This window comes from Mastacembelus armatus, chromosome 20 (assembly GCF_900324485.2).
Source record: "Mastacembelus armatus chromosome 20, fMasArm1.2, whole genome shotgun sequence".
Classification (NCBI taxonomy): domain Eukaryota; kingdom Metazoa; phylum Chordata; class Actinopteri; order Synbranchiformes; family Mastacembelidae; genus Mastacembelus; species Mastacembelus armatus.
In genome coordinates this window covers 13,793,595-13,819,562 of record NC_046652.1, presented here as the reverse complement: position 1 = coordinate 13,819,562, position 25,968 = coordinate 13,793,595, and the positions used below count along the sequence as shown (strand labels likewise).

At 39.6% G+C, this 25,968-nt stretch overlaps 1 protein-coding gene across 5 annotated transcripts in view; it reads left to right on the top strand.

Moving 5' to 3' along the window:
* Positions 1–22,168, top strand: part of LOC113121488 (enhancer of polycomb homolog 1-like) — a 32,202-nt gene extending 10,034 nt beyond the window's left edge. For 3 of the 5 annotated variants that reach the window (XM_026292014.1, XM_026292012.2, XM_026292015.1), the window contains 15 exons: positions 446–605; positions 1,836–1,981; positions 2,430–2,636; positions 2,830–2,978; positions 6,834–6,987; positions 8,535–8,690; positions 8,884–8,973; positions 9,192–9,340; positions 10,604–10,995; positions 12,790–12,911; positions 13,294–13,435; positions 16,440–16,561; positions 17,934–18,066; positions 18,259–18,670; positions 19,387–22,168. In XM_026292014.1, the coding sequence (XP_026147799.1) occupies positions 467–605; positions 1,836–1,981; positions 2,430–2,636; positions 2,830–2,978; positions 6,834–6,987; positions 8,535–8,690; positions 8,884–8,973; positions 9,192–9,340; positions 10,604–10,995; positions 12,790–12,911; positions 13,294–13,435; positions 16,440–16,561; positions 17,934–18,066; positions 18,259–18,670; positions 19,387–19,471 (2,598 nt within the window). In that variant the 5' untranslated portion in view covers positions 446–466 and the 3' untranslated portion in view covers positions 19,472–22,168. The remainder of the gene's footprint in view (positions 1–445; positions 606–1,835; positions 1,982–2,429; positions 2,637–2,829; positions 2,979–6,833; positions 6,988–8,534; positions 8,691–8,883; positions 8,974–9,191; positions 9,341–10,603; positions 10,996–12,789; positions 12,912–13,293; positions 13,436–16,439; positions 16,562–17,933; positions 18,067–18,258; positions 18,671–19,386) is intronic. The other 2 variants (XM_026292013.2, XM_026292016.2) reach the window with 2 other exon arrangements.
* The last annotated feature ends 3,800 nt before the right edge of the window (positions 22,169–25,968 follow it).

Genomic DNA, 25,968 nt, shown 5'->3' with positions numbered 1-25,968 from the left:
TTTGTATTAAATCTGCTCTCCGGACCACATCAGCTAACTCGTATGAACTGATTTAATGCTTGTTATGAATAATCTCTGGTTGGTTTATAGTTTTCAGCTGGCTCTTAGAAGACTCTATTATTACATACAGTATATCTGAAGACATAAACTCATACAGAAAATTATATTTTCTGACCAACTAAATGAGTTCTCATCTTTACTCTCATTCAACACTAATACCGTTCTATATTCATGTAGTGAAGTGATGTTTGATGAAAATCTGTTCACTGGTTAATGAACCTGACAATCATTTTTCCTTACTTGTGTGAACATATCTATAGAATAAACAAGAACATTTTACAAGTAAGTGAAGGACTTTTTAAAGCATTTCTTAGGGAAAGAGACGCAGATTTCATTAAATTGCTTACAGTCTTTCTTGAAGAGGTGGTTTCTTTGTCTCTTCCAGGAGCGCCATCTCCAGCAGGCCATGTCAGCACAGCAGGTATATGGGGAGAAACGGGATGCCATGGTTATCCCTGTCCCCGAGGCAGAATGCAACATCACTCACTACGAGTCCCTCTACCCTGGGGAGTTCAAGATGCCAAAGCAGCTTATTCACATAGAGCGTGAGTAGCAAGTTGCATGCAACAGGATTATCCTCTTAGCTGTGTTAGCACATTGTGATGTTGTTAGTGCTAGGGTGCTCTGGTGTGTCTGATGGTTTTAGAGGATTTAGCGTGCTGATTAGAGATTTGAATTTGGGGTTGAAGGGAGCAGTTAGCTATCATTGTGTATAAGTAAATAGAACAGCAACAGCTGAGTATTAATTTAACTAGTGTGTGTCTGGAAAATTAATTGCTGTATGAGAAGTAAATAGAACAGTCTCAGTTGAGTAATACTGCAGCAAGTGTATGAAAAATAAATTGTAAAGTTTTTTTTTTTTTTTTTTTAAATGTTAAAACTTACTTAACTGAATAACTGTGGCAGATAAACGTGAAAGGACATAGTTATTGTTTGCTATCACAAATAACAGAAGTGCCGTATCTCTTTATTATTGCCATGTTGTTGTTGAAACTCAGCACATTTACATGTTTCATTAAACTGATTAATTACACAGAGGAATTACTCCAACTCAAACCAGACTTACAATAATTGTACATGTTAGTCTGACTGAAATTACACTGAATCTAATTTCTCAAAGTTGGACTAAGATAATGTGGAACTTGGACTTGAGCTACTCCTGCATGTACACCTTAATTGGAAACAAAATGGAGGCTAGAGGCTTTGCACACACCACACAGTTTCTGCCCCGGGATTTGACCTGTAAGTCGAACAAGATGCATAACCGAATAAGAAACCCCCACAAGGGATTGCATGCATCTAATTTGTACAAAACGTAAATCAGCTTGTATGAAATGTACAGAGCTATAAAGTTGTCTGTGTTTTCACGTTCGACATGCTACCAGTTGGTCTCTAGCTAACTTATTTGATTGTTTGGTCTGTGATGTAATAGGTTGACTAGCAAAAGGTCCAGGACTGACACCAGTGCTAGGGAGCTTTGTCCTCAAGCAAACACAAAATCAATTGAGTTGGTTGAGGAACAAAAGGAAATACATACAGTTGTTTTTGTCATGATACTTTTATTTTTATGAGTTTTATGAAGATAACAGCTTGGGGTTTTTCATATGCTCATGCATTTAAAGGCCATGTCACAGTATATTTCCCTTTGGTATGAAACAGACATTTTATTTAACTTACATAGTCCATCTTTCATATCCAGTCAAACGTGATGTTGTGCTTGGTCCAGACAGTCCAGTTCTTGTCTGTCCAGTAACCAGTTCTTTTCATTCTCATAGCTTTCAGTTTGGATACAGAGCAGCCAGACTACGACCTAGATTCAGAAGATGAAACGTTTGTGAATAGACTGAAGAAGGAAATTGAAATCACAGCACTGCAGTTTGAAGAAATGATAGATCGGCTGGAGAAAGGCAGTGGACAGCAGGTATTTGTAAGAGGAAAGTGCTGGGTTGCATGGTATTTGCACATCATTGGCTTTACATAGAACTAATCAGCTTAGTACCTCATAATGTGCTTCCCTTTGTTATAGTTATTATACAGTTATAATAACTAAACTTAAATATATTTATTTAAACTATGGTTTTTTACCTTGTATTAGGGTGATTTGAGGTGTGTGTCACTGTCTTAGTCTTGGTTTCTTTAGTAGTACGGATAACCACTGCATTTTTAGGAGCTTTTGTCATCTATGAATAAGTAGGCTTCTAAAATCCTGCACACTGTCAAATGTAGATGTGTAAGGAGTTCCTGAAGGCAACAAGACTTTTCTATCACACTGCTGCAAACTGGGGAAAAAAACTTGTTGTGAGGTGGTTGTTTTAAATCACTGCAGTCTAAAATGACTTTTACTTGGTCTCTGCTGTGTTGCTCCATAGCTTGTCAGTCTCCAGGAAGCCAAACTGCTCCTGAACGAGGATGATGAGCTGATTAAGCTGGTGTTTGACTACTGGAGCTGCAAGAAGGAAATCCGCAAAGGTGGTTGCCTTATACCCAATGTCAAGCAAGAGACGAAGGATGACACAAGCTCCAGTGACCCTTATGTTGCCTTTCGGCGACGAACGGAGAAGATGCAGACTAGAAAAGTAAGACTCTACAAGACAGTAACTCAACCTGATTAACTGCTTGCACTGCTAAATTAGTTTCTAGAGAAAGTATTTCCTTAAAATCAGAGGCTAAAAAAAACAAATGTTTCAATAACTTGATGTCTGAAGTATTTTCTGTATAAATGGGAACACTTGTGGTCTTTTGTCAGAATCATCACTGTTCCTTTTTCAGAGCCGAAAGAATGATGAGGCATCATATGAGAAGCTGCTGAAGCTGCGCAGAGACCTGAGCCGAGCTGTCACCATCCTGGAGATGATCAAAAGAAGGGAGAAGAGCAAAAGGGAACTGCTACATCTCACACTGGAAATTGTGGAGAAAAGGTAGGAAAGTGTATGTGAAATTGGCCTGGAAAAAGTTTGCCAGTGGACCAGCTTAATTGGCATTTAGCTGCTATCAGGAGGCTTTTTTTGTAGGAATTTGAATGTACTAGCATAAGGGAGCATCTCATTGGATGAAATATTTGTTTTAGTAATATTCTGTTTGGCAGATATTTTCCTTCTGTTTACCCTCAAGTCACTTGGAAATAGTAGCATTCACAGGACGTTGAAATGCAAATAAGGCATGCCTGCTTTGTGCTTTTCCTTTTGCACAGTGAATGGTAGGGGAAGCTGTTTCTGACAGTGTTTAGAAACACTAAATATTTAACAATTGCAAGCTTAAGTGGTTATGGTGTTAGACCTTTAAAATCAAATGTAGAAGCCATTAATACAGTCAGCAATGTTTTCTGTAAAGGCAGGCTTCACTGCTTACGTTAATTGTGGTTAACAGTTAGGTACACTGTAGTGGATGCATTATCAGTTTAGAGTTTACCTTCTTTATTTAGTAGTATTGGCCACAGATGAATTCATTGACTTTTCAGCGGCTGCTTGAGTCGTTTTTCCAGTCTGTTAAGCTGTGCACTAGATTATATGTTTGTATTATTTCTTTTTTTTTTTTTTTGCCAAGCTGTCCTAGTCAATTTGAATTGATCTTTTTTGCCTACTGGAGCCTTTGTGATGAATTTAAACATGGCAGCTGAATGGAATGAATTTCCTCTGAAAGTCAGTGTGAGCTTAAATTGGACCCTTCTCCTAGAAGTGCTTTTGATTTGTTGTGACATTTCAATTTCCTCTCGTTATCTCAGCCTGGTTTCAACATGTGCATCACCATGTTTGCTCCCAGACTGGACCACTATTCTGAGTAGTTTCTCAGGCGTGCTCCATGATGTCATACTAGTTTAGATTGACCCAGTGTGTGATGTGTGTGTAGTGGGCTATTCTTATGCACTGAACTTGAGATTTTGTTGTCATCTGTTGGCCATAGTTGTAAAAATACAGTAACTGTGATTTTAGTTTTATGAAACGGATAAACAGAAGAAAGTTTTTATTTAGTACTTTGGCTGAAAATCACCCTTAGTGAACCTTTTAATTTTTAGGTCATGCTGAATTTGGAATGATAAAATAATTAGGGCTGCAGCAACTAAATAAAGAAGAATAAAATGTATTATAAAAATAGCAATTCATTTAATTGTTGATTAGTTGGATCTAATGGTATGTCACTGAGATTAAATATCTTAAGAGGTGAGTGAGCAGAGAAAAATGTGCTCCCAAATAATGTTTGGGAGCACTTTATATTATAAACTAAAAATTTAATTCCCAAATATACAAGTCTGATCTGTTGTGGCATGGGAGCCAGTGACGCCCCCATAAAATTTTCACAGGGGTAGCCTGATGGTGCTGTTTTAGGGTGTGGACATGAAATCGGTCCTCCTTGTGGTAACTCAGATTGAGTTCAGCCTGTGGCTGTGCATTGCCTGCTCCTTGACTCTTTTTCATTAAAAAGACAATTTACATTCAACACATTTACCTCAATTTTGAAAAACACACAAACATTTGAGAAAACACAACATTTCAAATTATTTTCAAATTGGAGGTGCAGTGGACTTTCTCTTCATTGTCTGCAAATTGACACACCGCGGTCAGCACATACATTGACTTAAGTTGCTCATAGATTAGGCCAATGTCTGCTAATTTAACTTTCAGCTATTTGAAAATCATCCTAGAAAGCCATAATAACATTAAGGCTGAGACCGCTTAAAAATGAAAGTTACAACATAAGTGTTCTTTCTGTCTGGACTGTTGGCTTCAACAGGGTAGCAAGCTCCTAGCTGCCAGCCTGCCACCATGTCCATGGCAGAAGCCAAAAGGGAAATTACAGTCAAAACGTGTGAGGCGATGAGTTAACGTAATGATTAAAGTTTACAAAGTGTTGCTTCTTTTTAAACTTAGGGCTGCACTAGTTCTTCTTCTGCTTCTTCCTCTGAATTTTCGGCAGACTGCATGCCTTTCGGCACATTACCGCCTCACAGGTGGAGGCTGGAATTGCCTCTCTAATTGAGCCAGTACCACAGTCAGTTGAAATTGGTGTGCAGCAGGGGTGTACATTTATTTTACTCATGATTCATTTATTTATTCATGGTTTATTTATTTATTCATTGGATTTTGCATCTCTATTTTGATTGAAGATGACTGTAAGGTTTGTATGAACTGAATATGATTTATTAAAGAGGGGGAGCCTCCACCATGCAATTTCCACCATGGTGGACAATAAATCATCCTATTTAATAACCACAAATCAAAGAAAAAATATTTTGATGATGCTTTGGAGAATGTGAAAAGAGGCCATAAAACAAAAGGAGTGTAATCTGTTAGTCACATTGATAGGTTAACAGTTTTGTGAAGTGAAATTTGACAGTTGCCTTTAAATTCCTTGTCAAATTCTGATGGTGAGTAAAAGTGGCGTTTTCTATCACATTTTCTAATCTCTACCCTGTTGCTCTTTAAATTATTTATACAAATCAGCACATCTGTGATGATTCAAATAAGATGTTTCAAACCAACAGAGTCAACACTTGAGGTGAAGTTGGATGTCTTGGCTCCATTGGTTTGAAACGTCTTTTGTTGATGGACTCTGCAGTGTCCATGGGCTTGTCATGACTGTCGGCTATATAATCGAAATAATGCCAAATTTTGCTTTGTGCGTCTGTTTTATTTACAAGCTGTAGATGGTCAAGGAAGAGCACTTGCAGCCATGCGTCTCTGTTGTTTTTGTTTTTTTTTAAATTAAAATTAAAATAGTTGTTAGTTGCAGCACTAAAATCAGCTGTGTATCTTATTTTCATTCTATAGTAGTACATCATTTCTTCTGGGGTCTTACCCATAAACATTCCTTGCAGAAAGACTAGCTCCTAGTGATGAAGTTGTAAAAAGAAAAAAAAAAAACTATAATTGTGAGCATCTCCTAGGCGGTTTTCCCTAAAATTTAAGGATAGTTCCTAGTAAAGACTAAAGTTGTTCATGAAGTTATATCTCTAACTGATTTCTTCTACTTCTTACTACTTCTTACTTTCCCTGTAAGATTCCCTAACCAGCACAAACATGTCACAACGCTAGAAATGAAAGACATTTTAGTTCAGAGATATTTGGCAACTGGAAAAATGCAACAGTGCAGCAGTGATGACTTGGATCTGTCACAGCCTTACATCATGCAACCAGCTTGTACAGTACTCTTAAAAAAAAAAAAAAATCTCATATTGTGTCAAAGTTTCTTCAGTTTCCAGTGAACATCCACACCTTGCAGGCTTCAGTGTTATTGGAGTAATTGATGGATTGCACATCCTAATTATCGCACCATCAGAAAATTAAGACGTTAATTTACATAGAAAGACGTAACACAGCATCAGTGTTCATGTTGTTGTGATTGCAGCCTATAAACAGCAGTCTCCAGTAACTTTTAGATTAAGCGTGTGTGTGTGATTAGGGTAAGATATACAAAAAATATACATCATCTCTGAGCTGAGAGTATGTTTTTTTCCTTGCGTTGAGATCTTTCCTAAATCACTCTTAAGACTCTTAGCTAAAAGCTTTTAAGCAAAGTTAAGAGCTCTCTGAGAGGACACTTGAATGAATAAAGCCCTTGGTGTGGTTGTATACCATTAATTTTAACCATGTGTCCATTTTAGGATTTATTAATAGGGGTTATTGCTACTTACACTACCTAGAACAATTTTTGTTTATTGTTATACTTTGCAATAAAATGATTATGTTTAAGTCTAAAATACCACTTAATTGTGTTCTTCAGGTGATTTGCTAATATTTATGGTCCCCAATTCCTCTACACTTCTTTGTTGTCTTTAGGAATGCAATGCCAGACTTTGGCAATGAGGTGATGGCAGAAGCACTGACACAGCGAGTTTTGGTGAAGCCCATGTACAGCATCCCCCTCACTCCTCTATCAGGCAGTAACCAGTATAGACACCACGACCACTTTGACATAAAAGACTACAAGAAGGTAAAGCCCTGCACAATCACAACATGCTGGCATTTGTCCGATTTGTATAATGTTATGTGATGTACCTGTTCAAAAGGTGGAGAGAGAAATTCTTTCTCCACAATTGATACATTTAATACATAGAATTGATATAATAAAAAATATATATTTTTTTTTAATAGAATGATTCATTTCTTACTTTTTTTTGTATAATGTATAATTTTACAAAAATTAAATGTTTGTCTCTTTGGGCACTTGTCACCATGGGTGATTTGGGGTGAAGAATGGCATTGGGTGGATAATAGATTTTGCTAGGAAATGGCATCCGGCACATACTGCCATCTGCATATTAATACCTCTTTTACTGACTGTTTTTACACACACTCTTAGTGCCTGTGCTTAGACCCTACAGCACCACGAGTAGTATTGAAGTAGGTTCATTGGCTACATATTGTAACCCTAGATTCTGTGAATTGGGCACAGCCCTCAGGGTTATTGCTAATGGATCCTATCCCATTCCTCATGCTAAGCACTAAAAAGAAAATTGTCTACGACTACCTGGGGCGAACCGAGTGACCTCATCATGTCATCATGTCTTCATGTCTGCAGGATCTTCCCCAAAAAAAAATATAACTGGTTACAATATATAACCGTTATTGGTGCACAGCTTGTGTGAAGTAGGGGTGCCAATAGAGCCGAGAGATCGCTCATTCTCTTGCTGAGGCAAAGCCAATAAGAGAGCATTTTTTTGGAAGAGGAAAAAACACTCAAAAACAAAACGAGTTGTCATTACGGTGCCAGGGAGTACACAACTTAGCTTTGCCTGCATACTCCCCTCAAAAACATGTTTAATGAGGGTATAACTAAGTAGTGAACCGCGTGAACACTCCGGATGGTGGCTAATAACACCGGGGGGGGGGAATCTGAACTCTTTAAAGGCTGCTGCAGGACTGTAGAGCAGTATGCTGAGCTCTGATCCGGAATGAAAACTACCCATAGCCGAAAACGAAGTGTAGGTGGAGGCCAGCACTAGAGAGAAACTCTGCGCACTGTCGTAAGCTAATGTTAGCTCTTCCAGGGACAGACGCTTAAAGAAATATTGGCTGCCAAGGCAAATGGGCCCAGTCAGCATGCTCTGCTCCTGTGCACCTCATGTAGCAGGAATGCAGGTCATCCCTGAAGATGCAGTTGGACTCAGACTTGCTGCTGAACCTGGCACCACTGCTGTCATGCGAAAACAATCTTACACGAACGAAAAACATTTCAGACAGAAAACTCATTTCTAGTGCAGTAGCTGAAGAAAAGTGAAGGTCGCTTATTTGAGTACCGCGGACATAAATGTTGTCACTCAGTTCAAATGGAGGGGGGCCCACCCCTAATTTTATCTTCGGTAAGTAAGTTGTAGTAAGTAAGTTCTCTTCATTTTCTCTTTGGCATGAAGAATGGGATAAGACCCATTAGCGATAGCTCAAAGAACAGTGCACCAATGAGACAGAACTTAAAATATCGTTTGATTTCAAAGACTGTATTATAGACAGTTTGTCACCCTTTCCCGTCCCTCTTCACAGCCAGAGAGGATGGAGGCTTTTCGAACCAGAAGGATATATGAAAAGAAACCCAAGATCACTATGTCAGTGCCTCAACATTCAGGGCCCTTGGTTTTTGGTCCTAAGAACCTCAAACAGTATGATTTCCCCAGCTCAGATGATGAATCATTCTCACAGGTAATATATTTTTTTTCCCCAGTGAATGCTTATTTATCTTTGTTGTCAGTGTTGATATTTTTATTTTTTTTATTTATTTATTTTTTTTATATATGCTTAATATCTGTTGTTGTGTTGCTGTTAACATACTGATTATGGTAGGCAAAGAAGGTTATCGTTTCTATTGCTAAGCCTAGTTGTTTCAATTGTATAGATCCATTCAGATTCTTCAGAGGCAGAGGAGGAGAATGACCCAGATGGCTGCTATGCATTCAGGAGGAAGGCTGGCTGTCAATATTATGCTGTGAGTGTCCTCCTGTGACTCATATGCTTATATAAATGGTGCCAACAGCAGGCTGACCAGTCTGGCTGCCTTCACTGTTAGTCTTCCACACTGTTGAAGAAAACAAATTAAGACTGGCCTTCTTGTTTTTCAATTTCTTTATTTGCACTTATTTGTTATATTTAATGTCTAATTTTTTCTGTTTTCCTCTTGTGTATCTCATCTTTATGTTCCTTCAGGTTCGTCCAGGTCAGAGTGGGAGCTGGCCCTGGGTCAGTCCATCTGAGGGTGGGCTTGGGGACCCACGCTTTCGCTACTGCTTGACCTCACTAAATGTGCCTAGGCGCTGCTTAGGTCTGGCCCGGCGCCGCATGGGCAGAGGGGGCAGGTGAGTACTGTTGGGCTGTTTTCTTGCTCATGTTGGATGAGATTTGATCAGTGATGCTTGGAGGCAAAATAGAAACTGATTATTCTTGTGACTTAGTATTTTGTAAATCCTTTAAAGCTATTTGTTAGGTTAAAAAAAAAAAAAAAAATGTGATGCTGTCTGCATATTTCCCTGATGGTATGTGTTTGACATAATCATGATATTCCAAAATCTGTAAATTCAGAATAAAGGTAAAATCTTGAAATATGATATAAAATGTGCGTAGGAATGCTACCAAAACCAGTACTAAGGAGAAATTCAGCCAAGTGTTGGCAGCTGCTGCTGAGGTTGTTTGCCATGCCAGTTCTTTGGCAGGTTACCATTGATCATTTGGCAGCCACAATATCAAGGTAGCTGGTAAAATCATAGATGTCACAATTCCTTTCTGAGATTCACCTGTTACTGTGGCCTGTAGACAAATCTGAAAAGTTAACTTATGCTTTTAACAGCAGTTTTAACAGCAAAGCTTCTGTAGTGCTAGGTGTAAATTTGGGAGACCAGCTTTGTGAATCTTGAGATGTGCAGTGCTTGATTTTGGTCTACAATCTTCCTTAATCAACACCCTTAAGGGAGATGGAAGGGCCGCCCTATTTCTAATTAAAATGTCTTCTCAAAAATTATGTGTGCCTACAATAGCAATGCTGCAAGAGCAGGCAATGGTGGAGAACATGATACTCAGAACATGATACTTGTTTAGCTGCACTCAGTATGCCTAAAAGAACTGCATTGTTGGTCAGTCCATTTATAGTTCTTTCCAAGAGTTAAATGCTACCTGACGTTTCAGCCAGAGCTGAACAGTTTTCAGTTGTATGGTATCTAACGAAGCCACTGTACAGTCTTGATTTAGATTGCAAGGCCTTTCCTCCAGCGCCAACCTCAAGCTAAACTAAAACTGTTGGTGAGGCTCAAGAACAGTAAAACATAGTTTTGTTTTTGTTTTTTTTCTGATCACAGCCTCATGTGGTGGCAGCATGGCTGTAAACGTACTCATGATCCGTTATGCAAGTGTGCTGTTTTATACTAAGGTTGAATTGCATATTTTTGCCCTGGTTTTTGTGGAGTACCCAGTTATGTTTGGCACTTTTCCACCCAACCAATATGAAAGCCACATCTGGGCAGACAGTGTTACAGTATGTTTTTATTTCATTTGCGCTCAAATTATATATGGTTTTTAACAGCCCATGGATGGGGATTTATCGTAATGGTTGTTTATTTGTGTTTTAGGGTCTTGTTAGACAGAGAGCACACAGATCTAGACATCTCTCAGAGCCTGGACACTAAGCCTGAGCCATCAGCCTCTTCACTTCTAAGGTCTCCATTCTGCGATTACAATGCCAGTGCCTCAGAAACCAGTACCTCACACCAAGCCAGCTACTCCCGCAATCCCTCTTCTTCAACCCAAACATCATCATCAACGCCAACACCTATGGACCTCCGTCGGATTCTTTTGAATATTACATCTTGTCGATGGAGGCACTTCAGACCACGGACACTGTTCTGTCACCCTTTGGATGTAGGAGACAGAGAATTTAGGGATTTTCACGGGACAGTGTCAGGACTAAGAAAGACCCTGTCTGGAGGAGCCGTCTCCCAGAATCTCCCTGCCCCTCTCAACAGTAAGTCAGTTGTTTGGTCTGTCATGCTCTTAGCCTTTTCTTTTACATCTTTTGTAGTGTAGGTAAAAAAAAAATAAATAAATATTGTGCAACTTGGCTAAATATTTTTCAGTGGTTTGAACAGAGGCACTGTTCATTTTGTTGCTTTATTGCGATGTAGGCAAAGGTTATTGAAACAGCTAGTAGCTCTGTGTTCATTACCATGAAGCACCTGATATCACAACTGGAGATTGATGAGATACAACACAAATGCTACGGCCGGGGGGAGCCGGGACAACATGGATGTCATCGTTACCCCTACAAACTGAGATTGGGTTACCAAGACCCAGGAGTGACCTTCAAGTTCAACAGGAACAGCTGACCTGAGATTGAAGGTCATGTGAAATACCAAGACGACATGCAGCACTACAAAGTCACCCAGGACTACAGGATCAAACAGACCAACCTGTGCACCACCTGGATTGAATACAAGAAAACCTATGACTCAATGCTGCACGCATGGATCCTGGAATCATATAAACTGTACATCAACAACATCATTTAAGAACTTCCATCAAGAACTCAATGCAGATGTGGAAAACAAGCCAAGAGTCCAACTTCAAGCTAATCGCATAAGTCACTGTCAAATGGAGTGTCTAGCAAGGATGCACAATCCCCACTGCTGTTCTCCATGGGCCTGAACACTCCTCAGCAAAATCAACAAGAGTGTTACGGATACCAACAACAGAATAGAGCAACCATCAGCCACCTACTTTACTTGGAGGTTCTAGGTAGAGGCCATTGACATCAAGACAAGATGCTCCTCATAATGCATAGAGGGTTTCGCCCAAAATCTGGCATCCTGATACTATTCACTAAGGAGACCGAGGACTAGTAAGTGTCAGAGCAACTATCCCATATGAAACAGCTAAAATCCACAATTACCTCAGGAAGATGGCCCCAAATGTAGATGTGTTGAGGGAACACCTCAAGCAACAGAAACCCCAGGAGATGGAAAGAGTATACAGTATGCCGTCCAGGGATTTGTCCTTCCACAAGTGTCTACCACACAAGGCAGGACCCCAAAGGTGGTTAAGAATGACCAGGCTAAGACCCCGTGGGACTTCCAGATACAAACTGACAAACTGAGCAGTTCTAGGAACAGCTAAGGTACTGTCCAGGACGCTCAAACTCCCAGGCCTCTCACAGAAGGCACACACTTGAAGAAAAAAAAAACACCCACAGGGGCAAGTGGGATTTTGCACCAATCTGTTGAGAATGAATCTAGAAAAAACTCAATATAATCAGCAGGACACCTTAAAATTATGGAATACTTTCAGGATTGTTTGTTTATCAGGTATTTTTGTTGCTCTAAATCTACAGTTTTGCTTTGTGGCATGTTATGAAATAGGCATAGTGACTTGCCAGAGGTGTCTTATTTTGAAATTACATATGTGGAATGGAAACCTGCATTTATTTATTTCAATTGTTCTTTGTGAATAATGCATTTATTTGGTGACACAATAATTAGTAAAAGCATTAAGGCTTTTCAGTAATTGAAGTGAAATGAGGCTGAAAAAATATATAATTTGTTATAGAGTATACCAACAACATGTAGTCACAACTCTGCTTCTTTTGTAGAGAACACTAAAACTCAGCACATTTTTTTGTAGAAATGTAGTATTTTTTCTATATTTTTTACTTAAATTCAAATCATACTATAATTTCCTCAGGTAAAAGCCATACAGCATACTGGATTACAAAAGCATTCACAAACCCAGGTTTTGACCACTTCATCTTATCCTCCCTGTCCAGCGTTCACAGCAGAGCAGTACCAGCAGCACCAGGAGCAGCTGGTCCTCATGCAGAAAGAGCAACTGGAGCAGAGCCAACAGTGTCAACAAGAAAACAGCAATGCAACTACCACCAGCATACAGGTCAGTAAGGATAAACACATGCCTTTCAGCCTTTATTAAACTCATACTTGCAGTTACACGAGAACACAGGAAAATCATGGATATACAAGGAAGGAAAATGCCTCACAGCAGGTTGATGACCAAAGGGAGGTAAATGAGAGGTCGGTTAAGCTAAATGAGTAAGAGTGCTCCTGTTGTGTAAATCTGTTGAAGGTCACTTCACACATCCGTAGGAGTTGGGACACATTCTCACTCCCGTGAGCAGTTTTAATGCCACAGTGGCTGAGTTCATGTTTGGCAGCAGAAGTGCTGATCTCAGTAGTTTCTCATATTTCATATATTTTTTACAGAGCAGTCAAGTCCTTAGCACAGACTCACATGTTCCCTCTCCAATTTTCTCTAGACGCTTGTGTCCAAGACACTGGACCAGGTGAGTGCCCAGTTTGCTGCTTCAGCACTCATCACTACAGACCAGCTGCTGTCCTTCAAGTCCAAAGAGGATCTAGTGATGGCAAATGGAGCCAATGGAATCCTGGGAGGTGCAGGTAAATGTCACTTGTTGTAGGCCCTTAGCAGTGGTCGTTCCCCATTTCCCTTGTGCATAAACTGGGGTCAAGAACACTTGGCAATATAATGCAGTCCACTACAACAATATCACCACTGGTTAAGGCTGGATAATGTCTCTGATTTCCTGATTCAGTTTTGATTCAGCCTAAAACTTGATTAATTGTGAACCTAGGTTTAACATGTGAGCAACAATGTTGTTACTGAGAAATCAAACTGAAAACTACACATTAAATTGTAAACAGGTCTGACAATTATGAAACAGTGGATCAAAGATTTATTTTCCTTGGCACACACATATATATGCGTGTGTGTGTGTGTGTGTGTGTGTATAAACACATAGTCAAATGTCTGGACACACCTCAAATGGTTTGTATTTTTTTTCAACATTGCACATTAATACTGAAGACATCCACACTATGTTCTTTCATAGTGTGGATGTCTTCAGTATTAATGTGCAGAACATGTATGGAAATAATAAGAGAACAGAAAAAGTGTTCAGCCAGAACAATAGTTTAATATCTTGTCCAAAGTAGCTGCATTTAGTTAAGGCATTGTCTCATTAGATTCATGACGTAGTCACCTGGTACAGTTTTTAGTTTCAGTGGTGTGCCTTATCAAGAGTTACAGTGGGTACGGAAAGTATTCAGACCCCTTTAAATTTTTCACTCTTTGTGTCATTGCAGCCATTTGCCAAAATCAAAAAAGTTCATTTTATTTCTCATTAATGTACACTCAGCACCCCATCTTGACAGAAAAAAACAGAAATGTAAAAATTTTTGCAAATTTATTAAAAAAGAAAAACTGAAATATCACATGGTCATAAGTATTCAGACCCTTTGCAGTGACACTCATATTTAACTCACATGCTGTCCATTTCTTCTGATCCTCCTTGAGATGGTTCTGCTCCTTCATTGGAGTCCAGCTGTGTTTAATTAAACTGATTGGACTTGATTAGGAAAGGCACACACCTGTCTATATAAGACCTTACAGCTCACAGTGCATGTCAGAGCAAATGAGAATCATGAGGTCGAAGGAACTGCCCAAGGAGCTCAGAGACAGAATTGTGGCAAGGCACAGATCTGGCCAAGGTTACAAAAGAATTTCTGCAGCACTCAAGGTTCCTAAGAGCACAGTGGCCTCCATAATCCTCAAATGGAATAAGTTTGGGACGACCAGAACTCTTCCTAGACCTGGCCGTCCAGCCAAACTGAGCAATCGTGGGCGAAGAGCCTTGGTGAGAGAGGTAAAGAAGAACCCAAAGATCACTGTGGCTGAGCTCCAGAGATGCAGTAGGGAGATGGGAGAAAGTTCCACAAAGTCAACTATCACTGCAGCCCTCCACCAGTCGGGGCTTTATGGCAGAGTGGCCCGACAGAAGCCTCTCCTCAGTGCAAGACACATGAAAGCCTGCATAGAGTTTGCCAAAAGACACATGAAGGACTCCCAGACCATGAGAAATAAGATTCTCTGGTCTGATGAGACCAAGATTTAACCTTTTGGCGTTAATTCTAAGCGGTATGTGTGGAGAAAACCAGGCACTGCTCATCACCTGCCCAATACAATCCCTACAGGGAAACATGGTGGTGGGAGCATCATGTTGTGCGGGTGTTTTTCAGCTGCAGGGACAGGACGACTGATTGCAATTGAAGGAAAGATGAATGCGGCCAAGTACAGCGATATCCTGGAAGAAAACCTCTTCCAGAGTGCTCAGGACCTCAGACTGGGCTGAAGGTTCACCTTTCAGCAGGACAGTGACCCTAAGCACACAGCTAAAATAACAAAGGAGTGGCTTCAGAACAACTCTGTGACCGTTCTTGACTGGCCCAGCCAGAGCCCTGACCTAAACCCTATTGAGCATCTCTGGAGAGACCTGAAAATGGCTGTCCACCAACGTTCACCATCCAACCTGACAGAACTGGAGAGGATCTGCAAGGAAGAATGGCAGAGGATCCCCAAATCCAGGTGTGAAAAACTTGTGGCATCATTCCCAAGAAGACTCATGGCTGTACTAGCTCAAAAGGGTGCTTCTACTCAATACTGAGCACAGGGTCTGAATACTTATGACCATGTGATATTTCAGTTTTTCTTTTTTAATAAATTTGCAAAAATTTCTACATTTCTGTTTTTTTCTGTCAAGATGGGGTGCTGAGTGTACATTAATGAGAAATAAAATGAACTTTTTTGATTTTGGCAAATGGCTGCAATGACACAAAGAGTGAAAAATTTAAAGGGGTCTGAATACTTTCCGTACCCACTGTAATTTTTGACATTTCTTGTCTTTTTTATTGTGCTTGAGGCCACCAGGTGTCTTGTGCAGAAAATGGGTGGGTACAGAGTCAACAGTCCTAGTAGTGCTACTACAACAGCTGTACAAATACCTGTTTGCTTTGTGGTAACCTTGGTTAATTTCTTAGCAATGTGTGAACACTGACAAGTCTTTTTAAAGCATGAAATGGGGCTTTTCCACTAGCACTGATCAACTCAGATGTTTTTTTTTTTTTTTTTTGGTTTTCCATTAGGGGATAGTACCTAGTAGCAGGTAATTTGTTAGTACCCCCTTGGCCGATGTTCAAAGCGAGCTGAGCTGATAGTAATGTAGTAAATGTGACGTCAACAGACTGCGGGCCACGGATTGGTCAGGGAGTGACGTCACTGTAACGAGTCATGACTGCAACGCCCGACTGCATCTGACACGAGAATCAAAAACCCTGTAATTGAAAAGGGGCAAAATAGGCACAGTGGTTTGCCAGAGGTATCTCATTTTAAAATTATATACATGGAATGGAAACCTGCAGAAAGCTAAAACTCAGCACTTTTATTTATTTATTTTTTTGTAGGAATTTAGTATTTTTCATCATTTTAGCTTAGAAACATGTTAAGTTATACTATAATTGTCTCAAGTAAAAGCTATACAGCATACTGGATTACAAAAGCATTCACAAACCCAGGTTTTGACCACTTCATCTTATCCTCCCTGTCCAGCGTTCACAGCAGAGCAGTACCAGCAGCACCAGGAGCAGCTGGTCCTCATGCAGAAAGAGCAACTGGAGCAGAGCCAACAGTGTCAACAAGAAAACAGCAATGCAACTACCACCAGCATACAGGTCAGCTACCACAGGGCGTTAAGGAAAACAATCTTATAATTTTTACCCGAGATATATATGTATGTGTGTATATATATATATATATATATATATATATATATATATATATATATATATCACAATATAAACCAAAGCACTATTTCAGTCAAACTTTTTTTAGTGACATGTAAAGATATAAGGTAAATTTGATTTTTTTTTTTTTTTTTTTTTTTTTTTTTTTAAATTGAACATGGCAAATATAGTACATTATACAACTATATTTAAAATAAATAAGATCGTTATAATAACTTAATCTGTATTCTTCACAGTCAAAAGCGTGTTACAGGTTTGGTCAGCTCTAAATAAATAAAATCCTAATTTGTAAATCTTGAATCTATTCTTGTTTTAAGGAACCGTCAACGCTTGCTTGTGTCTGGACTGTTAAGTCTTGCATTTTTTGTGCACTGGAGGATGGCACTGCTTTAGGTGTTACAAAAGTTTTTGCAGTGCATGCTACTTCTATAGGGACTTTATAAATACTCCAAATATCTCCACATGACTAAAGTCCTCAGAACATTTCTCTCAACAATGCTCTCGTCTTTTGAGCCCTGGGCTGTGTCTGTTTGTGTGTTTTCATCATTAACACTGACACTCAAGTTGTCAACATTTTCTGTTCTGCTCATCTTATCTTTAATCAGCCCCCCACTCCTGATGAGCTGCTTCTGGCTGCTCCTTCACGCTCTGTACATAAACCTAACTGATGTGCTCCTTCCAGCCACGATTGGTTCAGTGTGGCACTATTTTCATTATCAGTAGCCGTGTTTCCATTAACTTTCAATGACATACCACGAGAGGAAATACAACATTTTAGTCTCATAACATGACTTAATTTTGAAACTTTTGTGCAAATCTGTAATGGAAATGCAGCTATGGCTGTTCATGCTTTTTGTCATAATAATGACAGAATAAGAATTAGTTTTTAGAGCAAAGATATATCACAAGTGGGCGGTAAACATAAACACGTGCTAATTTGTGCCTCACTGCTCAGTCTATTTCTGCTGTGTGATTGGATGGAAGACCTGTCCATATCAGATCAAAAATGGCCAACTCTTTTTGAGATCGACTTTAATCTTGTCACAATGCAACATAAAATTCGATATTTGGCACAGCCCTACTTCCAGCCATTATTAAACCTATACCTTCAGTCACACATCCATAGGAGTTGGAACACGTCCTCACTCCCATGAGCAGTATTAATGCCACACTAGCTTAGTTCATGTTTGGCAGCAGAAGTGCTGATCTCAGTAGTTTTACCAGTTTCATATGTTTTTACAGAGCAGTCAAGTCCTTAGCACAGACTCACATCTCACTCATTCTCTCCAATGTCCTCTAGACGCTTGTGTCCAAGACCCTGGACCAGGTGAGTGCCCAGTTTGCTGCTTCAGCACACATCACCACAGACCAGCTGCTGTCCAAAGAGGAACTAGTGTTGGCAAGTGGAGCCAATGGGCTCCTGGGAGGTGCAGGTAAATGTCACTTGTTTTGTTATTTTCTTAAATAAAAGTCAAAAATATGGCCATGCTTATTGGCCATGCATGCCAAATATGCATATGCTGATCTAAAAGAAAAAGAAAATGTTTTACTGTTTCAGAATCCTGTAATATTCTTGCAGCTTTGTTTTCGTAAGCATTTATGAGAGCGTTTTTCTTTTCAAACAGGGGTTTTCAAAGGCTTGTACCTCTCCAACACCGCTGCGGCCCTTCACCAGACCAACCAGTCAACACACACTGCCACTTTCACAACTCCGACTTTCCTCCAACACTCCTCAAACTCACCCAGCTTTTTACCCGCCAATGCCATCCACACATCCCTCACTTCCACCCCAAGCTCCCATACAGCAGCAACGCTGGGTGTTCTGGGATGCAGCAGTGTCAACGCCATACCTGCCACCACTCAGGTCCTCAATGGAAACGACATCTGTCGGAACGTGCCGTCGGCCCCTAACCTGGCAGGTCGGCACATCCCTCGGACCCTTGGCAACATGCCACCTACTGCCTTAAAGCTGTCTAGCACCACCAACATGCAGATGCCCAAAGTCACTGGATTATCACCTCTGGACATTGACTCAAGGTAAGACTTTCATAACAGTATACCAGGAATAGGTCAGAATTGGGAGGTTAATATCACTCATGGCTAAAAGTCCATTAACTTGGGTTGGCATAGAAATAAAAACAGGCTCTGCTGTCCAAAGGTAATACATTTTACCTATGAAGTACATGAAAAGCTCAATAATGAACATGAAAACGATACATTGTGGTTTCACCTGCGATGATGCACCACCTTATTTGTTAACCTCTGGAGATTTTGCTGATTGTCTCCTAACCAGCCTAGAAGTCCCTGCCTCTGGCAAACAAATAGCATCAAACACTTTTTTTTTTTAACTTTATTGTGCTGTTTACATTTTTTTTTTTTCTTTTGCATTTTTTCTACACTGTACCTTTTGTTGGTCCATGTGCTGTACTAAATGTTAGGTAGCTATGGACTCCTGGATATTTTTTGTATATTGTGCCCAACAAATACACACTTTACTCAAAGACATGTTTAATCATTTGAATCATGTGAAAATCAGTGTTGATACACACCTAACAATAAAGTAACTGGCATTTGATTATGAATAACATCGATTATCTGTTTACACTGGCACTTGTCTAGGGATATTTAAAACAGGAAGCAAGTGCACAGTTCTTTAAGTTTATATGTTGGAAGCAAGAAAAAATTATCTGAATAAATTTGACAAAGGCCAAATTGTGATGGTACATAACTGAATCAGAGCATCTCAAAAACAGCAGGTCTTTTGCAGTGTGCAGCAATAAGCATTTTCCAGAACTGGCCCAAGGAAGGACAACAGCTGAGCCAACAATGGGGTCATAGGTGTCTAAGGCTCATTGATGCACCTGAAGAGTGAAGACTAGCTGTTGGTCCAATCCCACAGAAGATCTGTTATTACACAATCTGCTGAAGAACCTAATGCTGGCTGCGATAGACAAGTGTCAGAACACACTGTGTTGCAGTTCGGGCTGTAAACCAGCCAGAATGCCCATATTGACTCCTGTCCATCACTGATAGCACCTACAATGACCATGTGAGCATCAGAACTGGAACATGGTGCAGTCAAAGAAGGTGGCCCTGTCTGATGAATCACATTTTCTTTTACGTCATATGGACGGCCATTTGTGAGTGTTACTTACCTCAGGAAGAGATGACACCAGGAAGTACTATGGGAGGAAAGGAAGCAAGCAGGCAGAGCCACTGTGATGCTCCAGGTAATGTTCCTAAAACACTTTGGGTCCTACCGTTTGTTGATGTTACTTTGACATGCACCACCTAAATAGTGTTGGAGACAGTAGACCTTTTCATGGTAGTGGTATGCACTGATGGCAGTGGTGTCTTTCAGCAGGATAACACACCATGCCACACTGAAAAATGCTCAGGAATTTTCAGTGGTGACAAAGAGTTCAAGATGTTGTGTTGTAATTAAGCTTCTATGGGATGTGCTAGCAAAACAACACCTGCACCATGTTAGAAAGGTGGTTCTAATGATGTGGCTGATCAGTGTACAGACACAGTAGAAGCAGGGGGTGTAGGTGCTTTATGGGTGGCTGTGGCTTCCATCAACATTGTTCCAAACACAAGTAACAAAACAGGGATGATGTCCCTTCCCAGAAGCCTCTGCTGCTTCTGATTAAAGCACTATTTTCAAAATGATTTTATTTATGGTTTTAATGAATATTGATGCTGCTTTTGTATTTGGTTTGTTTTTGAAGGGGTTGTCCCTCATTTTCATGCAAGCACTCCTCTTTATGAGTTTTGTCCCACAAACATTTTTTTGTAAAACAAAAATTGTGTTATTTTTGTATTTTTAATCTTGTTCTTATAAATGTGATTGTAAACTTTTCATTTATTGAAAGATTTCATGTTTGCTAATTTACTATTTGTTCATATGTACTTGATAAAGGAGGTGAACTATGGAAGTTTTCTCTTTGTACAGTTTGAAATTCATTTTACAATTGGCAATTCATTGTGCAAAGTGGCAGTGAAATGCAGAATTCACTTGAATAATATCGGTTAAAATTCTAAATGAAAGCAGAATCAATTGCTATGGATTTTTGGGCTCTTTATTCAAATGTGCCCATGAAAACACACCCTCCCCATGGACTGCATTTTCATGTTATTGTCACCATGCTCTTTCATGCTTTTTCAAAATTCAATACACACTGCAACCTCTCACCCGCTCATCAAGGTGGGTCCCTGCCTGCATCAGCTAGGACCAGGTCCTACCCTGCCTCTTATTGGTAACTCAAACCGTAAGCTTGACCAATCAAGTCAACAAGTCCCAGGCTGTGAGAAAAGGGGTGAATCTTTGAACCTTTGTTTTCAAAGAGTAATGGTACTGCAACATTGTATGCAGCAGCTCTACCAAACATTTGCAGAAGCTCTTAATGATGTGTGCAGGATAGTGCACACACACCAACCGCCTAATGTTTTATATATAAAGTTACGTGCAGATATAATATTATCAGTGATGTTAATTTCCAGAGCAGAACATTTGAATAATGAGCCTAAAAAATGCAATTGATTTCATTTAAAATTTTAACTCAAGTTTATTCAAATTGAATTGTGTCTTGCGTTGCCATTTTTCACATTGAATTTCCAATTGCAAAATGCATGTTAAAATTGCATATTGAATTGCCATTTGTAAATTGAATTGCAAATTGAATAAAGAGTCCATAAAACTTCCATAGTGATTGGGCAGTAATTGCTGTTTCATCATTCCAGTTTTAATAAAATGCTTCTGAGTGGATAGAGGGTTGTGAGAAAAGAGTTTTCTCCTCTCTTCCCTTTTTTTTTATTGGTCTGTTTTCTTTGGGGAAAAAAAAATCTCCAGATGGCTGCAAAGCAGAAAACACAAGTATTGGGTGCCTTCCTATGGAGAATTGTATGCACTTTATTCTGTGAAGAGTTAGGTGCAAAGGCAGCATTACTTAGTAATGTATCTTGTCTTTGTCAAAAACTAAATGCCCAATCCAGTGGCAGGATTAAGGTTTACTTGACCCACCTGGAGGCTGAAAAGACTAAAAAAAAAAAATGTGACTACTGTCACTGAATTAAGAAAATAAAAGCCTAGGGCATTAAATGTGAACTGTTTGGACTCTGTCTTTTATATATATGTGTGCGTGTGTGTGCGCGCGCGTGTGTGTGTGTGTGTGTGTGTGTGTGTGCGTGCGTGCAATGAGACATGACTGTGTGTGTGGCCCGTGTGTGTGTATTTGCGCACGTGCGTGCATGGCTGTGTATCCAGTGTTGAAAAGTAACAGTACAATTTTGAGGTATGTTTACTTTAAGTATTTCTATTTTAATAATTTATACATTGTGTAATTTCCCATGATGAGTACTTTAACTTTTTGTAATTCCATTTTGATTGTTACCTCTGTACTGTTACGTAAGATTTTGAATATTAACTTTAATTTGTAGCGGAGTATTTGCACACTGTTGTCTTACTAGTTTTACTTGAGTAAAGAATCTAAGTACTTCTTCCACTAGTGTGTTTCTGTCTCTCTGTAACAAAACCAGGTTGGTAAAGGGGCAAGTCACACACTTGGTGAACTAATACTTGTCAGTGAGTCTACCATCTTATTTTCCCAGCATGGATGAAACACTACCTCTTTGACTTAAGTATTAATATATGGCTTTGTGAACATAGTATATTCTAAGCTATACACGACTTCTATATCTTCCAATACTGGCTAATATTAGAGTCACATAAGTTAACATGGCTTAGCTTTCAAGTGTTGCAAACTCTCTCCCTCCCTCACCATCCACTACACCTCTATCCTTGTATTTTCTTATTGTCTTTGTTTTGTAAAGTGACCTTGAGTTTTTTTGAAAGGCGCTTCAAATAAAACGGCTTATTATTATTATTATTGCTATGTTTTTATTGCACCATCACTTCTGGACCGTAACAGTGGAGAAATGGTGATGCTGCCACACACCCAGGAGCTGCTGGGTTCTAATCTGTCAGTGGACCTGAGGCCTTTCTGTGTATGTGTACTTCACATGTTCTGCCTGTGTTTATGTGGAATTCCATTGAGTACTCTGGCTTTCTCCCACACATGCAGGTTAATAAGTGACTCAAAATTACTCAAATGTAAATGGGAGTGTCTCTATAACGTATGTCAGTCCACTGCCTACTGACATCACCTCTCATTGCCCCATGTCCATGTTAGAGTTTATAATTACATGATGTGACATTACCCCCCTCCCAAAAAAAAAAAAAACAAGATTTCCTACTTCGCCCGCATGTCGAAGATGTTTGCTTTGTGTTACTCGCAGTATCGATCATTGTTTATAGGCTTGCAAGTTTCCTTTTTACCTTTTGAAGGATAAAGTAAGACAAAGTATCCCAGTTGCTTTTAGGAATTTATGTAAATTGTGTTTTTCCTTAAGAATGACTAGACCTGAGTCATGTTCTCAATTTTACAGCTCTTCTTAGTAGACTGAAGTAGACATACCTCCCACACTTGGAAGTTTATTTCACACAAATTCCCTATAACAATTTAGCTATATAGACACGACTTTCTCATCAGATACTCCTTGTTTGGTAATTTTACCATGATGAGGGGCTTCTGGTTCTGGTCCTCACATTTCTTACGTTGCAGAGAAGAAATCAATCAGCAATAAGACAACTGGCCCACCTCAGAGTCTACAGGGTTGGTGTTAATCCTGTCACATGCGTTCTCATTATTATAGTGAGGGATGGTGTTGCTGACCTGAAATACAGTTGTTTCATTAGTTTTTGTTATTAGCTTTGTGGATGAAATAAATCACTCATGTCTTCTGGGAAAGTTTTCCATTAAATTTACTACACATACAGTATTTTTTCTCCGAATTTACTTATCGTATGTGTGTGCAAACAGAATCTGTAGCTTTTTTTTTCTCTCAGCTATATTTTAGTTTGCAATTAAAGTAATTAATCATGCGTGAGCTTCCTCTCATAGACTAGAAAGCAACCAGGCTTTGTTTTTTTCAGTATTGTGTCCATCATTTAGTTTCACTTCTTCTTCGATAAGACATTTTTTGTTAAAACTACTATGTTCAGCAACCCAAAAGAAACTATTTTGATTCCTGCTGCTGAGTTCCTCTGCATCCATGACGTATTTGAGGCAAATGGAGAATTGAAAACGTGTGACTGGTGTAGCACTATCCAAAACACAATGCAGCTGTTAGCTACCACTGGATCAAGGTCAAGGTAGAAATATGACAGGTGGAGGACCAGGCCTGTTAACACAGCTTATACTTTTAGCTTGTGTCTGTATTCTCAGACAACAGGTGGGAGGCTCATGGCAGCAGTTTAGGCAGTGTTGACTGACAGTCTCACTCTGTGTAACCTGAATCCACTTTCGAAATAAGTTTAATAAAACAGTTTAGAACAAGTATAACAGAATTTTAATTGGAAGTTTGACCGCAAACATGCTGAGTTTGAGTTCTCTTATCTGCAACTGAAAATCCTGGAGCTATTACCACTGGTTGTGTTTTTTTCTTCTGACTTTGAAATGATAGATAGGGACCTTTTGATGTATATATTCTTTAGAGGAAATGCACATTAAAGTTACATTTTTATGTAAAAAAAACTGGAGCAGTGAACAGGTAAGCTGTTTGAAGAAGAAAAGACCTGGGAGGGAAGAGTGAAATTGGAGAAAATCAGAATTAAAAGTGCACATCTTCAGAGAACAACTGTATGTACTTCATCCACAATCTCATAATGCTTGAGGACCTATTTCTCTAAGTTGATTGATTTTAAAAAAATAAGAATTCAAATACCCTTTTCATCTACTATAAACTGCCTCTAAATCAAAATCAAGTTGGTTTACAGAGCAAGGAAATATTCCCCATATTCCTATGATATTCTTCCACCACAAGCTAGTGGACTGTGGTGAAAATGTTTTGCTCCCCATCACATCACTGGGCGTGTTTTTGTGGGATGGTGGATGAGGATGGTTTCTCCAAACATAGCCATCTTATGCTTCAAAACAACTGCATCCTGCTCTCATCAGGTTAGCATTGCTCATCAAGTCAACACTTGGTATTCAGTTGCCATGAGCAGTAACCAGTACAGTGAATGTCCTGCTCAGCCAGCGTGAACACCAGAGAAGTGCTTTTGAGCCAGTTGTCTAAGGAGACCTTGTATTTATCTTATCACTCGCTCCCGAATCTACTGGCACAGCAGGTGTGCATGTGTGCCTGTGTAGATTTCAATATTTTGTGGGATTGCAGCAAAGCCAGCCAAGACAAGTAGATCTTTGCCCTTATGGTTTAGCTTGTAGGTATTGCTTCAGTCTATTTCCATAGCATGTTTGATTGGATCATCATGGCCTCCTGTCTACTCATTGCCATGGTGCCAGCTTCTTGAACACTTGGCTGGGTTTGTTCCAGAAAATGCTGATCCTTGATAATCCAAACAATGACAGACACAAAAGACGACAAATTCCAGGATGTGTTTCAGCAGATATTGTGTATTGAAGAGGACGATATCATCTTATCTTGAAAGGCTACCGTGCCAGTCTGGATGAGGAGTGAGGCTGGCATTGTGGGGTTTTCCCCACAGTTGAAAGCATGAAATGTTGAAATGTCCTTGGACTCAAACATGTTGTGTGATATTATTTTTAAACTAAAGGGAGGATGTTTGTTGCCTGAGGGGAACACCAAGAGATAAGAGTTGTCGGGAAGCTACTTTTAAAGTGATTTTGCCCTGCTCTTAGTCTCTGTACTAAAGAATGCTGGACTCTACAGGCTGTTTCTGAGCTTGGTTTGATTCAGTGAATAAAACTTTTCTCATCTCACTCTGACTAAGGGAGATACCAAGCACATTTACCAAAATATTAAGCTGATCCTTCAGCTTTTTGATTGTATCTAAATGTCAAATGAGTTTGCAGTTTGTAGGTTGAAATACGAGAATGTTCTGTATATGAATGTTCAGACGAATGACATGTCAGTGTGTTAAAGTGAGCCTGGGTATTATGAGACTCATCACAATACACTGCTTGAATCACAGAAAGGCGCCCACCCTCGAAGCCACCCACCCACACACACACACACACACACTTAGACTTGCCGCAAGCTCTGTTTGATGCTGATGATACAAAGGTCCACGATAACTTTTAACATTCAGTCTGGCTTGAAGTCAAATTCTTGTCTGAATTGATTCATACTGCCGTGGAGACTGTATGCTAATATTGCCCCTCGGACAGTGTTTGTATTGCAGCATTTTGGCTCAAGCCTAATGCTTAGGGTGCCAAACGAACTATCACTTTGATGACACATTGAAATATTCTCCTATGAGAAGAGAGAAATCCATCTCCCCACTGAGTCCT